The 17,185-nt window shown below is 30.2% G+C and overlaps 1 protein-coding gene across 5 annotated transcripts in view; it reads left to right on the top strand.

Moving 5' to 3' along the window:
* The window catches only part of LOC118186057 (STAM-binding protein-like A), a 99,326-nt gene extending 90,722 nt beyond the window's left edge, over positions 1-8,604 (top strand). For all 5 annotated transcript variants that reach the window (XM_085813311.1, XM_085813310.1, XM_085813309.1 and 2 more), the window contains one exon: positions 82-8,604. In XM_085813311.1, the coding sequence (XP_085669437.1) occupies positions 82-144 (63 nt within the window). In that variant the 3' untranslated portion in view covers positions 145-8,604. The remainder of the gene's footprint in view (positions 1-81) is intronic.
* The last annotated feature ends 8,581 nt before the right edge of the window (positions 8,605-17,185 follow it).

Here is a 17,185-nt window from a genome sequence, read left to right as displayed (position 1 = left end):
TTTAATGATGCATTGATAATATATGAAATGTTATTGTAAAATTTTTGGGGTATTTATTGATTTATTTTCCCATTCTTATAGGAAAGTATTCATGTGAAGTTGGATAACTACGCATCCATAACTGTGGTTGATCTCAGGAAGTGAAGGACGAAATAAATTTAAACTTCATAGTTGCTAATCTGATTTTAGATTCTATTTTGAGCACTTAATTTAAAAAATATAAATAAATAAATATTACTTATCAGTGTCTTTTGAAGTATTTTAACACTGAAGTTTTCATAAGGTTATTAATTTTTTAAGCACATTTATTGTGTTTATACTCTGTAAAATTAAAACCTCATTCTGCTGTTTTTATTATTGAATATGTTTGGCTGTATATTTTAGTTTTCTTTGGAAAAAAAAAAAAAAAAAAAAAAAAAAAAAGAAAATTGTTCTATTTTCCAGATGATAAAAAATGTCTTTTTCTTTTGTTTCATGTACTTTGAACAATAATGATAGGATATATATATTTAGTGGTCAATATACTGGTTTTCAATTTTATTTATTAAAACATGCCTAGATTGTAAATTTAACTATAATTCTGGCCAACACACAAGTTTTCTGTTTTATTTATTAAAATATTCCTAAACTGCAAATTTAACTGAACTTCATTTTTTTAAAAGCTATGTTCTATTAGAATAATATTTGGTGACCATATAACATGCTGTACAGTAAAAAAATATTATTTGTAGAAATTATTTTAAGATGTAAAATAAAATACAAACAATGTTTTGTTAATGAAAATCAGAAGATCCATTGAGGTAAGTGCATTTATAAAAGCATTTTGCTATCAAAATTGTTCAGAATTGCTTTGTGTGGAATTTTTTCACGAAATTGTTTTATGTGGAATTTTTGTTCAAAATTAATTTAATTTAATAATTAATTTATTTTGTTTAATAATACAAAGATAGTATATTATTTGTATGAATTTTATAATTTGTATGCTGAATTTTTATGTAAATAATAATTTAATAAACAAGATTGATATTTTTGCTTCTTTTGAAGAGAGGCCTTTCTTGAGGATCATAACTCGTAGCGATATGTGAGTACTGATCAGCCAAGAGACTGTAATTGCTTCACATTTCTTCTGAAAAGCTAAAAAGAAACAAAAGCCATATCTTGCATTATTATTTTTTTATGTTCACTTTTACTTAGTAGTTGGAATTAGAATTTTGACTGTTTATATTTGAAACAATGCAATTGATAAAATAATCAACTGAATATTTTTGTTCTGTGAAAAAACAATGCTTATGCCAGATTTTCTCAAAGTGTATAATTTGTTTTTTCACATTAGTCAGCATGAACCATAAGGCTAAATTTTGTTTGGATTTAAATATATTTTTTGAATGTCAGCCTAACATTATGCTTTAGAGCATTACCTTAAATACTTACATATAGATATAAGAATACATTCCTTTCATGAAGATAAAACGCATGGTCTATTGGGGGGGGGTTCAAAAAGTTTTAAGCCTTAGATGTTACTGTTAAGTTGAAATGTGTTTTTAAACTTTCTACCAAGAAAGCGCATTATTTGGTTGACTAATACATATTTCACAAAATCTCTGAAACATTCAATAAAATAACTTATCATGCTTTCTCAAAATGTATTTGGAAATCCATCTCCTGTGACAATAATATGAAGCTGAATACACAAGATATTTAAATCCATTTGAAGTTTAGTAGTCGTATTATAAAAATGAATGGTTTTAAGAATTTTTTTTAATTTCGCAGTTCAGTATATTTCAGGAAGAGATATAATTTAATGCAAGATTCAGTGACTTTTCAAGAGTAATATAAAAAAACCTGCAAACAAAATTTAATATATTTAATGCAATTAATTGTTGTAATTTCTGAATATTGTAATGTTATAGTACAAATGGAACTGAAGATGAATGTAGCACATCTTTAATTGTTCTAAAACATGTTCTTAATTAAAAGTTAAAATGGAAGTTGGCCTTAGGAAACAGATGAATTCTTATCACAATATAATGTAGAATAAATACAGTAATGATTGACTGTACTTGCTATTCCTACAGTCCAGTTAAGTTTTCTTTATATAAGATTAGAATTCAACACATGCATTGCAAGTTAAGATGAAGAACTTTATGTGAACAACATAAATATTATATGTGAAAAATTATAATATCTAGTAATAATAATTTTTATTATTGTATTATAGTCTTGTATTTTAAAAATTGCCAAATAAATTCTGTATTGTTAATTTGTGAAAATTCTTATCAATTAGATATTTCCTTAAGGCAGGGATTTTCAACCAGTGCAAAATTCCCCCACTTCCTGGAGGATTTCAAAGTTTCAGCCGTAAAGGAATGTAGATAATTTTTTTATTTAACTGATACGTATTTAGTTTTAATTCATAAATATAAAAAACTACTTTCAGTCTAGTTTTAGTATTTATCAACATTTTCTAAACTTTTTCCTGTTTAATTTGTAAAAATTGTTAAAAAATAATCCAAATCTAAATAAATGTACAGTGGAACCTCAAGATACGAGTTTAATTTGTTCCACCATTCAGCTTTTATAGCGAATTTCTTGTATCTAGAAACAAACTTCCCCATTGAAAATAATGGAAATTCAGTTAATGCTTTCAACACCCCCAAAAAAATCTCATTGCCATCTCATCTTCAGTTGACGTACCTGGTGTTTTTCGGAAAAGGTCTAAGTATGATTCTTAGCGTTAGCTTCCGACACCAAAGTTCCTTTTAACTGCTTCTCCTTAATCCACACCAAAATCAGCTTCTCAACATCTAGGAGTTTTGGATGGTGCTTGGATGTGACAGTAACTCCTTTGGCCAGAACAAGTTTCTTAATTTCTTTCTTCTTCAGAACAGATCAGCAATGTCAAACGGTAAGTCTTTGCCAATTCCGCTATTCTTACACCATGCTTATGTTTATCTCTAATTTCTTTCTTAATTTCAACAGTCATTGCTTCCTTCGTTTTCTTTGCAGCACTATTGAAGGCAACAATATTCTTGGGAGGCATTGTGAAATAATTATTTTCACATTAAAAGTAAAAAACAATTAACTCACAAGCATACAGATCAAAGAACACTGAGTGATCTGACGAGGGGATTCTCTTGAGTCAAGCCGGATTGGGAAACGCACCAAGCATACCAACAGCCTGGCTTGTTGCTTGAATCAGTGCTTGTATTTAGAGACGAATTGTTCGCTCATATCTCGAATTTCTCGTATATAGAGGTGCTCATATCTTGAGGTTCCACTGTATATTATTTTTCAAATTTTGGAAAGGTTGGGCAAGGAAATATCTAGCAATGGTTAAAGGATTGCATGGGACAAAATAAGTTGAGAATGACTGCCTTAAGATAATTTAAAAATCAGTGCTTTTGTAATCCCTCCCCCAAAATTAGAATACACATAAGATATAAAATATATATGTTCAATTTAAGCAAAAGCATTTCTTGTTCTGTGATGGATGCAGTTTATGTTTTTATATGAGTAAAAATGTTCCAACAATAATTTACTCTTAATTGTTTATATGCAAAATATGAATACTTCAAATCACAGTTTTTATGGAGGCAGTTATAAGTTGAAAGGCATTCCTTTGATTAATTTTTTGCACCCTGGTAAGACTGAAAATAGCTGGAAAGGCTAATTTGAAACTGCTAAAAAAGTGCCTGTTCGCACTTAAGATGTAGAAATGTTAAGAATATTAAAATATTGTGCAATTATATGTATAATCAAATATTTTGCTACCAACTAATAGAGCAGTTTCTCTGGTTTGTGCAATATTCCGTCCACAATGCATTTTAATAGACTAAGTGCAGTCAATTTCATTTATTTAGGACAAGTCGGAGTTTTAAAATTAAAAAGGGAACAATCAAAATTACTCTAAAATTTTATTAAAAAAGATTGCATAACAAAGAAGAGTAAAGAGTATTCGGTCATAATTTTTTTTCCCGTTTCATAGAGTTTTTCTTTTCTATGTTTTGAAAAATGTAAATATCTCTTCCAAATGTATGCTTGATATTCATTAAATATTTCAGTCCACTTCTATTAGAAAAAAATATTAGGTATTTCAGCATTGAATTTCCTTGAGGTGCGATCTATTAATTAGTATGACAGTGGGCATCTATGGATAATTCTGAGGGACAGAGCAAACATTGGAGACAAATAATTAATCAGTAAATTTTTATTAAATTTGGACAATTACTTCTGGACTGTCAATGATAGGCAATTTAGTTTCATGATACCACAAAATACATTTAACTTTTTCCTTTCGTTGAGATGTCATTTTGTTATTAACAAATCCTTGCTTACAACCGTTACAGCATGATGAAAACAAATTCTGAAAGGATTCAGATTTTAAAGGTTGCCCAAAAGGGTTCTTTTAAAGTTTAATATGGTTTATCAATAGACATGTCTCGTCTATTGATACAGATGGAACAGTGAAACATTTTATAGAATACTAGATATTCAGGATGGAACATTAATTCAGATGGAACAGTGAAACATTTTATAGAATACTAGATAAATATATAGAGATTAACATCACAACAATATATATATCTTCTGTATATTTTAAAAGCAAAAAAATGTATAATGTAATTCTATAAAAATACTAAATGTTTTAAGTTATACTCTGAATTAAATGTATTTATGCAATCAAATTAAAAAGTATAAAAATAATAATCTTAAGATCTGCACCTTTGGTTTTAAATAGCTTAATACCATGATCTGAATCAGCATAGATATTTCTTTCGAATAAGATCTGTTCTTTAATACTTGTCCTAAATAAATAGCTATGTCAGTTAAATGTGGCCTGTTACCTAAAGTTAACTGTGCTTCAAAATTGTTCTGTTGTGTTGCGACTTATCCCACTCGTCTGACAGTAAAAATATCAGTGTTGGAGAATTACAAAAATACCATTGATGAATCGATATAATAAACCAATAAATTAATGATATTACCCACTCTTAACATTGTATACATTGACAGTGGAAGCTTTTGCAGATGGAATATGTGCTTCCTCAGCATCAATGTATTTGAGTGCAAAATTTGTTTATCGTTTTAGGACTAGGTTGTGCAGTTTAATTTCCAAATGCAAATTGAGGTAATTGTTGTTTGAAATCTTATGTGATTGCTGGTTAATTAGAATAATAAATTAAGTGTAATTCCTTTAAAGAAATAAAGTGGATTCAAGAGAATGATCCCCCCCCCCCCGCTGTAAAATGCAATATGTTTATGATCTGCTATACAAAAATTTTAAAATAGGAAGCTATCAAAAGGAAGAAAAATTTTCTTCATCCTTGAAGAAGACAGGCCCGTATCTAGACACCCATGAAATCGAGTTTTATTTATCATCTATGCTAAGGTAATGCTGCTTTCTTGCCTAATTTTAAACTGGAAGATAGTTTAGAATTATTTTTTAAATAATGATTTAATTGTTTGAATACAAAAATATCTTTTATATGTTATTTCACTCATTACTAAATAACTGATTAATTAGGTATTGTACCAAAATTATTCACTATATGTAAAATATTTGAATGTTGTAAGCTATTCATTAATATTGGAAAAGTATTCCAGTAAAAAATATTTATTTATTCTGCTTTCAGTTGCTAAGGTTAATCATAAATTTAATTTTTATTTAAGAATAATATTTCCCGTTTAATTTTTTAAGATTTATATTAAACATCTTATAGTTTTTAATAGAAACTTCTATAGAAAATTAAGTGAAGAATCAAAATTACTTTATTTATAATAATAGGAAGGTAAAGTGGAATCCAAAGACATTGTCCTATTTTTCAGCAACTTTTTTTGCTTCCACTATTTTGAAGAATGCAATCCTATGGCTCTTGATAATTTCATTAATTCTGTTTAAAATTATATGATGAACGTTTCCTTGATTATCACACATTAAAGCTGCCATTTTACCAGCAGAACTCACAGAAAAGATAATCTCTATTTATTACATTCTAAATGCAATTCTCTCTTTTCTCCTATTTAATTCACTGTTATTCATTATTATTGACATGCGTTTTTGCATATTTATGAAAATTAGTTTCAAGTGCCTTGAATAATCACTGAAAAGCATAAACTGTGGTGAGATTGCACATTTGAAAAGGTTGATGGCAATCCTATTCTTAACATAAATGTATTTTTCTGAATAAATGTTATTATATAAATACACAAAATTAGCTGAAAAGTAAGCTTTATCATTATAAAAAGATCTTTTTATTGTGTGATTTGTAGTAGAACATTGGATATCCAAATTAAATAATACAAAGGTGGATCAGATAAAGAAATACCACAAAAAATTAAATGTGCATAAATTTATCCAATTTATAAGTATTTATGCATAAAATTGGTGATTGAAAAGGATATTATTTCAGTATTTTTAAGTGTGCAATATTACACAAAATAATTGATTTTTGAAATTGTTTAAATGATGTAAAACTATATAAATGTGTAAATCACAATTTATAAGTTTTGAAGTAGCAGTATGTATTTGTTAAATGCAATTATTGATTCGCACCTTTTCTGGACATCGATTCAGCAGTAAAATTTCCTTTTACACAAATAGGGGGAATATATAATTACACATCTTGTAAATAAATAATATTAAAAGATTGTTTTTAAAAATAAACTTGAATTTTTTCCTTGAATCAAAGAAAGTTACCTTTTCTTTTGTGGTCTTTTTTATCTGTATCAATGAAGTGTACCATTTTTAGATACTGTACCAACAAAGTAAAATTTTGAAGAACATTGAGAAATTACACAACATTATTAGTATATACAGTCAAAAGTCGTTAATCCGGACTCGTCGGGACTTCGGCGATTCCGGATTATCGATCATCAGTTTAAATCGCGTAAGATGGCATGCAGGAATTCTAAAATTAAAAATATGAAACCGTAATTTATGAAATAAAGAACAATTATGATTTAAAGAGTATCAAAATTTACAAAAAAAAAAAAAAAAAAAAAGCTTCATATTTATTTGTTAACTTTATTAAACATTTCTTTCAATGTAAGTTGTTTAAGTTGCTTCGTTTTATGTGATAATACTTTCTCTTTAATTCTATAAACAGACATAATTTTTTTGTTCAGTTACAAAGTTCCGCTGTTCAAGTCCCGTTAATTGCTGTGCCGAGAATACCGACTAACTTGTCAATCGAAATTTTTTCGTTTTCACTAACCTCTCTGTCACATTCTTCATGTCTTTATCCATTTTTTGCAGCAATTCCGCTTTTTGTTTGATGGACATCGAAACATACTTTCGTTTTGTACGATCCTTTGGGAGCTCCAGATTCGGAAATTCTATTTGACATAATCGAAAGTCCAAGTTTACTTTTATAGTATTGCTCTTACAGTCTGCAAAAAATAATAAGCCGGATCCAATTCGAAAATTAAGGAACAACACAGTCATCAACATTAACTGAAATAGATAATTAGATAATTTTAGCTTATACCGTTCGTAATACATAAAACGCGCACGCGAAAACGTATTCTGCGCTTGCGCACATGCAAATGCGCAGTCGTAAGAGGTCTTACGCGCACGCGTAAACGCCTATGCGCATGTGTCAATGCGGCGCATGCGCAGAAAGTTTTTAGCTTTGAGGTCCGGATTATGGGTGTCCGAATTAATGACTTTTGACTGTACTTCAATTCTTTTTGATGGAAACCCATAAGTTACTGTCAAAACTAAATTACATTTCTGATGCTGCAGTAGATAGGATAATTAGTGTTCTACTGCATTTCATTTTTTGAACTGCTGGTCTAGCAAAACGAATGAATGGTGAAAAATTTGTATGTAACTGTCATGGTCAGGTGCTATAGACTATAAATAAAATTATTCTGTTTGCAAGCACTTTTTAAAAGCATAATAAGCTACTACAAAAAGTTCATATTAAAATAAAATGCACTGAATATTTTTATGATAAAGGTACTGAGAAGTATGTGATATTTCTTAAGCAAATGTATAATGGCGTGATATGATGCTCAGGTTCATGATACATGTATACCAGCTGAAAGTTAAGGGTGATTAAAAAATAAAACTCACTGAAACAATTCCATGCTTAGTATTAGGTAAACTATAATGCAGAATTTGCAAAACAACTCCTCAACTGTGATATTCAGTGATGATGTGAACAGAATGAATAAGAAAAATTTCTGTGCAGGAGTTTTATAAAGTGAATTTTAATTTCCACAATATTCTATAATTGTAAAGTTTTTGATTATGTTCAATGAAATTTGTTTACATCAAGCATGAATAATACTTGTAAAAATATTTTGTTGACATTAGAACCAATGTTAAAAGAGCTTTTCATTGTTGAATTTGCATTAAGATTTAAAATTTCTTAAAATTTGGTAACAGGTAAAACTGTATGTATTTCATATGTACATTTTTTTTTGTTTATTTTTTACTTGTGAATTATATAATAACAAAAACCTTGTGAAGCCTTAAATGTTAAGATTCAGTTTTGATATCCTTTAACTAGAGATATTGAAAAGTAAAACATGTAAGTTCTTAGCAATTTGTTTCTATCACTATTGTAATATAAATAAATTATTAATTTTGTTACAATACATTTGATGTGTATGTATTTTTTATGCAATTAAATAAAAGGAAAAACTACATGTTAAATTTAAATGTATTTCATGATTATATATTACAGACACAGAATAAGCTGTGTCTCATTTTCATTTTATACACAAATAACAGCCAACTAGATAATAATTCTTTTGGTCTGTTTGTCATAATTGCAGCATATGAGATAAGGTTACCATATATTTAATGTATAATGCAAATAATGAACATAAAATACACACTTGAAACTTGATTATGAAAAATTTGACTATATAGCAAATTTATGCAGCCATTATAACTTTTTCAGAATATATATGAACATGTTTAGAATAGTAGTTGTTCCGTCTTTTCGGTAGCTAGGTGGCGCTCTTGATGCGCGCCGATGAAAAATATTCCACTTGACGCTTGAACTTGAAGAATGACGCATGTCATACCCTTTTGATGCTTGATTATGTTTTCATGGCCGCTATAGGCGGAAGTAATATACTATATCATTAAGTTTATCGTTAATAAATGTTATTTCTGTGTTCTGTGAAATCTTGAAGTTTTGATTTGAAATTCTAATGCTCTCCCAACCTGTTCCCTGAAAACGAAATCAACTTGACAAATTATGATTCATGAAGATACACCAACATTTTTTTTTTTTGGTGTCTGAAACCCGCGAAAAGTAAGAATTTTTTGTTCTTGGTATCGATCTTTGAAAACGAAACATAATGGATGATTTAGCAAAAGAGAAAAAGAAACATGCTATTGTACGTAGTAAAGTTACTACACTTCTAAATAAACTTGAGAAATTATTATCGGAAGAATTAAGTAAAGAACATCTAGAAGGTCTAAATTCATCATATGATTTGTTAATTGAATACCATGAGAAACTTAAAACTCATGACTCAAAGATCGATGCTCTCATAATTGATGAAAAAGAATATGATAACGAACTACTTGTATGTGAAGAGTATGATGAAAAAATTATAACGTTTTAAAGCTAAGATTGTTAGTAAAATAAAGAAAATTAACAGTAATGAAGTTGTTGAAAGAAGTATAATTACAACTAGTAATGGTATTAGTAGTACTCTGAATGGTAATAATGTTGTTACAAGTAGTGCTTCAGTAAAGTTACCTAAATTAAATATTGAAAAATTTGCTGGTGATCTCAGTAAATGGCTCGAATTCTTTAATTCGTATGATAATGCTATTCATTCTAATCCAAGTTTATCTAAAATAGATAAGTTTACATATTTGAAAAGTTTATTATCTGGTTCAGCATATAATCATGTTTCTGGTTATGCTTTATCTGAAGAAACGTAAAGATGTTATTATATCAAAATTCATGCAGATGTTGTTACAGTTAGAACCAGTTAAAAGTTTTTCAAATGTTTTTGAGTTAAGAAAGCTCTATGATCAGTTACAAATCTGCGTTAGAAATTTAAGTAGTTTAGACATTACTAGCGGTTCATATGGACAGTTATTGAACCCAATAATTCTTAAATTGTTACCTGAAGATTTAGCTCTTGAATTCCATAGAAAAAGAACATCTAACCAAAATATAGAAGTAAGTGAATTAATAGAGTTCATTAAAATCGAAACTGAATGCCGAGAAGCAAGTATTTTGATTAATAGCTCAAAAGGTAATAAATACACAGGGGTTGATCCTAAGCAAGGGTTCAAAAATTATAAAGTCAAATCACAAGCTTCTGCTTTTAACACATCGGTAAAAATGTTTTGCATATTCTGCAAATCAAATGAACATACATCTGCCGGATGTTTGAAATTTTATGACGAACAAAAACGAAACAAATAAAAACTTGAAGGTCTCTGTTACAGATGCTTTCTTAAATCACATTTGTCATCGAATTGTCGGTCAAAAATACAACCATGCGAAAATTGTAACGAGAAAAATCATAATAAACTTTTCTGCCGTTTGAAATCAAAAGAAATGGAAGATGTTAAATCCGCAGATATGCAAAATAAAACTTTAGTATCTACTTCCCACTGTAACATTCTAAAACGTGAAAATAGTGTGCATTTACAGACATGTTCTGTTATTGCTCAAAGCAAAAATAAATCGAGAATTTTAAGATTATTAATTGATTCAGGTAGTGAACGAAACTTCCATCACCCACAAATTAGCGCGCGATTTAGAATTGCAAGTCATTAGAAAAGAATTTCTAACAATTTATTCGTTTGGAAATCACCGCGGTAACTCGCAAGAATTTGATCTATATAGTCTAAAAATAAAAAATAAAAACGATGATCGCTGCCTTGTTGTCGAAGCTATCGAGATAGAATTAATACAGTGTCTCACAAAAGTGATGGGACACTTGTGCTTTACAAAAGGAAACTGTAATAAAATAAATTAAAAAAACACGTAAAAATGTTTTGTGGGTGTGTTTCATACTTAAATTTAGTAACAATTATTACATAACGTACATTTTTTCAAAATATTAATTTAATAAAAATACAATTGTTTAAAACGGAGCAAAAAATTGCTCGCATAAGTGTTGGGACACCATTAGATACTACTACGTATTACAATAAAAATATTTTTTTGGGTTTTTATTTTTACTCAGAAGCAATTGGCAATAATTTATAAAATCGTTTGCAGTATTTCTCTCCAGTTTGTTTTGGAATTTTTGTGTTTTTTAGCTCTGTGCAGCCATGAATGCTAAACGAAAGGAAACTTTGCCTGAAATTCGAAAATTAGTTATTAATTTGCATATTGAACGTGGAAAATCTATTAGAGAAACTCCTGAAACAGTTAACTTGAGTCATTCAACAGTTTACAATATCATTAAACGATATAAAAAGAATCATATGATTCAGGATAAAAGAAGACCTAGCCGACCATCAAAGCTATCCAATGGAATAAAGCGAATTATCGTTCGAAATATTAAAAAAAATCCAAGAATGAGTGCTCCTAAAGTTCCTGCTGATTTACAAGCATTATATGGAGTAATTGTTAAACCTGAGACTATTAGAAGAGTAATTCGATCTGCTGGATATCACGGTAGAGCAGCCGGGATAAAATTCTTCGTAAGTGAAAAGAATAGAAACCTCAGACTGGCTTTCGCAAAATCCAACATAAATAAGAATTCTGATTACTGGAATGAAGTTATATTTGCTGATGAGAGTAAATTTAATATATTTGATTCTGACGGTAGAATCTTGATGTGGAGAAAACCAGGGAAGAATTTCGAAAACAGAACTTGGTGCCAACAGTAAAACATGGTGGAGGAGGAGTTATTGTATGGGGGTGTATGTCGTCCGCTGGAGTTGGTACTCTTATTTGTTTTGACAGTATAATGGATCAGTACAAATATATTGACATTTTAAATCAAAATTTGAAATCTTCAGCGCGAAAATTGAACCTTCATAACGATTTTAAATTCTACCAGGACAATGACCCTATGCACACTGCTTTGAGCGTTAGACTCTGGCTGCTGTATAACTGTCCTGAAATAATAAAAACACCACCACTATCTCTAGACTTAAATCCCATACAGAATATTTGGCAATAATTGGAATCAAGAATTCACAAACACACCATTTCTTCAAAACAACAATTAAAATTGGTGCTTCAAGAAGAATGGGGTAAAATCACTCCAGAAATCACAAAAAAATTAGTCGAATCCATCCCAAGAAGATTAAATCATGTTTTAAAAGTAAAAGGAAATCCAACAAAATATTCAACCCTTTTAAAAAGTAAAATTTGTGGATAAATATTTGATGGAAAAGTAAGTGTCCCATCACTTATGTGAGCTATTTTTTGCTCCGTTCTTAACAATTGTATTTTAATATTTTAAGAAAATGTATGTTATGTAATAATTGTTACTAAATTTAAGTATGAAACACACCCACAAAAAATTTTTACATGTTTTTTTAATTTATTTTACTACAGTTTCCTTTTGTAAAGCACAAGTGTCCCATCACTTTTGTGAGACACTGTATCATCAATAGAATTCCAGGCACCATCAACATGTCAAAACATTAAAGAATTTATGACTAAAAAGGGTTTGGAACTTTCGGATACAAGTCCAGTTAATGAGATCATAAATATTCTGCTTGGCGCGGAGCATTTCTGGTATATACAAACAGGAAGTAATTCAATGATAAATGATGGTTTGTTTATTGTACCGATGATATTTGGATACACAGTGATGGGTAAAGTAAAAAATAATAATACTCGAATTAATGCGTTGTTTTTATCTACCGTTGAAGGAAACACATTTGATTTGCAGTCATTTTGGAAATTGGATTCGAGAGGAATTGAAAATGAAAACAAAACATTTTCGGAAATCGATTTGGGTACTATTAAGCATTTTAATGACAGTTTAAAATTTAACAATGGCAGGTACGAAACAAAACTCTTTTGGAAGGAAAATAAATCACAACTCGCTGATAATTTTTTCTTTGCTAAACAACGATTTCTAGGACTAAAGCATAAATTAAAGGGAAATGATTTCCTATATAATGAATATGATAATATAATTAGAGAACAAGTTAAAAGGGGGATTGTTGAACAATGTAAGTTTGTTGAAAATGAACCTAACTGTTACTATATACCTCATAGGCCCGTTATACGTGAAGGAAAAGTAACAACAAGAATAAGAATAGTTTATGATGCCTCCTCTAAGTCTGAAGGAGCTAAATCGTTAAATGAATGTTTGATATCAGGCCCTAATTTAAATCCTAACCTGTTGGATATAATTTTAAAATTTCGCATACATAAAGTTGCATTTTGTGCAGACATAGAGAAGGCTTTTCACCAAATTCAAATTGATAGTGAAGATAGAAATTTTTTAAGGTTCTTGTGGTTTGATCGTTCTTACGACGATAGTGACAATAGTTTAGGCTTTAAAGTTTTCCGGATGAGCCGAGTGCCGTTTGGAATGACAACAAGTCCGTTTATTTTGTCCGCCACTATCAAACATTATATTAAGGGTTATGAAAAGAAATATAGCAAAGCTGTTGACATGTTAAATAAGTCCTTATATGTTGATGACCTTATCCATGGAGCAGACTCCGTTGAAGAAGTTTTCTCATCAACTGATTCAGTTAAAATTCTTCAAGAAGCTGGTATGAACTTAAGAAAATTTGAATCAAATTCTGTATCTTTAAAAAATCATTGGCAAGATATTGGTTTAATTAATAAGGAAGACAATTTGGATAAGAAAACGTTAAAGGTGCTGGGAATAATTTGGGATTTGGATGAGGACACATTGAAATTAGATGTACAAGAACTTTTACAACCAGTTGACTGGAAACACGTTAAGAAGCGAAAGGTATTACAGATTGAGGCAAAAATTTATGACCCAGTTGGCTTCATTGCACCTTTTGTTATCAGAATAAAATTCTTATTACAAGAGTTATGGGAATTGGGTATTGATTGGGAGAGCTTTTTGTCTTTTGTGACGCCAGCCTCAAGGGATATGGAGCTGTTGTATATTTTCGTGATCCTGATTCTTGCTGTGCGTCTTTTGTGCTTTCAAAGAGCCGTGTATCCTCGCTTAAAAAATTAACCTTGCCTCGTTTAGAACTTATGGGGGCCATTATTGCCGCAAGAATAGTTAAGGAAATTATTTAATATCCAAGAAGATAATGTATTTTGTTTTAGTGACTCTAAAATTATTCTTCACTGGATCCAGGGGTACCGCTGATAAATGGAAACCCTTTGTTGCTAATCGTGTACGTGAAATACAAGATGTTGTATCACCTTCGCAGTGGAAATACTGTAAGGGAAATGACAATCCGGCTGACATAGTTTCACGTGGATTAAGAGCTTCTGATCTAGCGGGAAATAAACTTTGGTTCAATGGACCAGTGTGGTTAAAGGAGAAAAATCTACCTTTATCATCTTTTGATCATTTAGTCGAGCCTATGGTAGAAGAGGTACAGGTAGAACAGCATCAAACTACTGTATATTCTGTTATTATCCAAGAGGTTGAATTTGAATTGACATCCAGGTTTTCATCCTGGAAAAAATTGAAATGGGTAACTGCATGGTGTTTAAGATTCTGCCACAATAGTAAACCTACATCTTTAAAACTCAATGGTTTTTTAACAGTTCAAGAATTGGATAAGGCAAGCAATTTGATTTTTAAAATCATGCAAAATTCCGAATTTAGAGAAGAAATTAGACTTTTGAAAGCAGGGAAGAAATTGAATCTCAGCAGTAAAATCCTGAAATTAAATCCTTTTCTTGATAGAGAAGAAATCCTTAGAGTCGGTGGTAGACTCTGTAACTCGAATCTTTCAGAAAACACAAAGTATCCAATCATTCTTCCCAAAAGTCACCAAGTTACTGAATTGATAGTCAAACACTTTCACGAAGTGAACCTTCACGGAGGAGCCACATTAACATTATCTGCTCTGCGACAGAAATATTGGATCGTTAATGGCCGAGAAATTGTAAGAAAAATAATTTTTGAAATGTATAAAATGTTTTAAAAATCGAACAAGCACATCCAGTCAGATAATGGGCGACCTACCTGCTTATCGTGTATTGCCGGATAGAACATTCTCAAATACAGGACTAGATTTTGCAGGCCCCTTTTTAATTAAAGCTAGGAAAGGAAGAGGGGGAACGAGATATAAATGTTATGTTTGCCTTTACATATGCTTCACCACAAAGGCCATTCACCTAGAAGTAGTCAGTGATCTCAGATAGAGGAACCAACTTTGTTGGGGCTGATCGAGAGTTAAGAAGATACATAGCTACACTTTCCTCTGAGGAAGCATTTCAAAACTACCTGAGCGGTGAAAATATTCAATGGATCTTCAATCCTCCTGCTGCCCCTCACTTTGGAGGCCTTTGGGAGGCTGGAGTGAAACAAAGATTCACTTAAAGCGGAGTATTAGGACCCAGGTTCTGACATACGAAGAATTTCACACCTTAATTACACAAATTGAGGCATGTTTGAATTCCAGGCCAATAGTTTCCATCTCATCTGACCCTGAAGATTTTAATCCTTTAACATCTGGACATTTCCTAATTGGGACTACATTAACATCAATTCCTGAAACTGATCTTACAAATAATAAGCTAACCCCTGCTAAAAGATGGAAATTGACACAGCAAATTTTCCAGAGCTTTTGGAAACGTTGGTCTAGAGATTATCTTTCACAATTACAAGAGCGTACCAAATGGTTGAGGGATAAACCAAATTTAGCCCTCGATGACTTAGTCTTGATAAAGGACGAAAATTTGCCTCCATTAAAGTGGCGACTTGGATGAGTAATTGAACTATATCCTGGTGCTGATGGAAAAGTTCGTGTTGTGAAACTAAAAACTTTATTGGGCAAAATGAAGCGTCCTATACATAAACTTTCCCGCTTACCATTGAGTGAATAAGACTCTTATAAAAAAAAAAAAAAAAAAAAAAAAAAAAAAATTAATTGCATATTCATAAATTGTGTCTTAACTGTTATTAATTCAATTATGTTTCAGATTCAGAGAATGGACCACAATTGTGGATTATGGTAATTTAGCAGTTTCATTATTTTGTTTTCCTTCTAGAGATTGTAAGTATGTTTTATTTGTAAAATTTTGTTCTAAATTTAATGTTGTTATTCAATTTAAATTTGTCATTATACATTTTTATTTTATATGATATACTGTTGAATGTTCGGGAAACTTGTTTGAATCTAAAATTGAAGATCTATAATAATGTTGTAATGAACCAATGTTCATTGGGGCGGAGTACGTTCCATCTTTTCGGTAGATAGGTGGCACTCTTGATGCGCGCTGATGAAAAATATTCCACTTGATGCTTGAACTTGAAGAATGACGCATGTCATACCCTTTTGATGCTTGATTATGTTTTCATGGCCGCTATACGCGGAAGTAATATACTATAACATTAAGTTTATCGTTAATAAATGTTATTTCTGTGAAATCTTGAAGTTTTGATTTGAAATTCTACTACTCTCCCAACCTGTTCCCTGAAAACAACTTGACATCAACTTGACAAATTATGATTCATGAAGATACACCAACACTAGTACTTGTGTTAAGTTTACCAAATAAAAGGTATTTTTTATGAAAATTTAAATTCATATATGAACCATGATGGGAGTTTTACATTCTGATGATATGTACTAAATATTTGCAGCCTTTGGTATGAAACTGCAATGTAAAAAAATAAATTCCGGGCATGAAAAATTATGCATCTTAATGTTTGTATCAGATAAATTGATTTATTTCTTTTCTTTGCCTGAATAAAAACAAAGATTTTGGGTTAAAAAAGTATCCCCCTTCCTCATAGATAAGTTCTGTCTTGTTAACATCATGAGTTTGAACTGTTTTGGAGTATCTGTAGTAAATTTCATATATCAAAAATCTTAATTATTAATTTTATATTGAATCTTAATTATTCATTCCTGGTATTTGAGGTCTTAACATATATGTAATTCATCAAGGCTGCAATTAGAATGGAATATTTTATCATCTACGTGAAATACAGATGAAAGTCACTACATAGTTCCCCCTTTTCATGCCCCTCCTGTTTTAAAGATTTCAAAATATGGCTTCTGTGCATAATAAATAGGGAGCAAGCTAGAAGAATTATTCTTCCTTATAAA

Source organism: Stegodyphus dumicola, chromosome 3 (assembly GCF_044657685.1).
Source record: "Stegodyphus dumicola isolate Sdum_Otavi_A_Nest chromosome 3, ASM4465768v1".
NCBI lineage: Eukaryota > Metazoa > Arthropoda > Arachnida > Araneae > Eresidae > Stegodyphus > Stegodyphus dumicola.
The sequence above is the reverse complement of the archived record's forward strand: the minus strand, read 5'-3'. Positions and strand labels throughout refer to the sequence as shown.